Source organism: Camelina sativa, chromosome 14 (genome assembly GCF_000633955.1).
Source record: "Camelina sativa cultivar DH55 chromosome 14, Cs, whole genome shotgun sequence".
Classification (NCBI taxonomy): Eukaryota; Viridiplantae; Streptophyta; class Magnoliopsida; order Brassicales; family Brassicaceae; genus Camelina; species Camelina sativa.
The window spans coordinates 16,900,253-16,901,763 of NC_025698.1; the positions used below are offsets into that span (position 1 = coordinate 16,900,253).

At 38.1% G+C, this 1,511-nt stretch overlaps 1 protein-coding gene across 1 annotated transcript; it reads right to left on the reverse strand.

Moving 5' to 3' along the window:
• Positions 1-1,180, reverse strand: LOC104743692 (MATH domain and coiled-coil domain-containing protein At1g31390-like). The gene is made up of 4 exons (XM_010464743.1): positions 1,074-1,180; positions 812-981; positions 439-665; positions 1-318 (listed from the first exon to the last, which is right to left on the reverse strand). The coding sequence occupies exons 1-4, from the start codon at positions 1,178-1,180 to the stop codon at positions 1-3; spliced, it is 822 nt and encodes a 273-aa protein (XP_010463045.1).

Genomic DNA, 1,511 nt, shown 5'->3' on the forward strand with positions numbered 1-1,511 from the left:
TCAGAACTGCATCATAAACTCTTGCTTCAAGTCCTTTAATTCCTTCAAATCTTGCTCATGTTGTTGCAGCTGAGCCTTGCCAACTTCTTTCAGTTTCTTCTCCAACCAATCCAACTTAAAACCTGCTTTTGTCATACAAGATATGTTACAATATGCATTGGCGAGATCAGCATTGGAGAGTTTCTCAGGGGATTGGCACAGGATCTGATTCAAGGTTAGTAGGCTATTCAAGTATGCGGTTCTGAGGCGTGGGTTCTCCAGACGGAGTTTTGTTGCAATGTCTGGGTGCGTTTTAAAGAGATTGTTCACAGATTCTACCTGCAAGTGAAGCATGGACGTAATAAAGTAAAACCATAGATCAGATAGATAATTTTGGATATATATACAAGAAACTGAACTTTAGGGAGTGAGTGAATGACTCTTAAGTCTTAAACTTACCTGTGAAGGAAGAACTTGAAACCCATTGACATTGATGCTTTCATTAACTAATAAAGTTTCCTCTAACACATCTGATTTGCCAAAAACTTCAAGAACACCAACCTCGGCTACAATCTTGACTTCTCCATTCATCAAAAACCCATCATTTTGGTTAACAAGTTTGGCAAGGGGAAGCATTTCAAAGAAACCCCAGCTTTTGGACTTCTCTTCAAACCAGTGCTGTGATACTATAAAGTCACGAAACATAGTCAAAAGAAGAACTGTACAACACATAAAAAGGAATCTAGCAGCAGCATAAAGTCTGAGAAAGTCCATGACAAATAGAAGATAAAACATGACCTTTTGTCAGCCTTAAGGAACACAATCTACCTACCATTTTGTTGGGAAAGTTTCTCTGACGTTTGATTAACAACAGTTAAGCGAAATTTGATGTGTCTTTTCCAACCATAAGGCAAAGTTTCTGAATCAGCAACAATGAGATAGACAGCCAAATATGAATTCTTATTACTAGACCTATCTCCCTTGGGATAAGCCAGAAGACGCCTGCGAGCAGAAACGAAAACCAATAAAGCAAAGTATACAATATCACATAAACCTAAAATGAACGAAACACAATAGAGAACATGTTTTCTCACCATTTGGAGTCACCAACTACGAAATTATCGGAAGAAATGTTGTCAGACTGCAAAGAGGAGAAATTCTTAATCGTCCATGTGATCTTCTTTTCATATTGCTTTTCCATTGATCTTGATGATGAGGCACAACCAAAACTACCAGCAGAACATGAAGATAAGTTAAAACCCTAGATCAACCCGAGTGGCACACAACCAAACTTTTTCTAATCAATTAAACAACAAAATACAAAACCTAGAGGCAGATTACAACACTCGTGTTGTTAAGGTTGGAAATAAACAATTTTTACAAGTAACGTTCGAGAAAACGCAGGGTCACCTCGCTCTGAATGTGAATCGTGTTGGATACAGAAACTAGATGAATGCAAGAAAGGCTCCGGCTCCTCATTCATAGTTGGTCTGATAGGACTATTTATTAATGCCTAATATATGGCAATCACG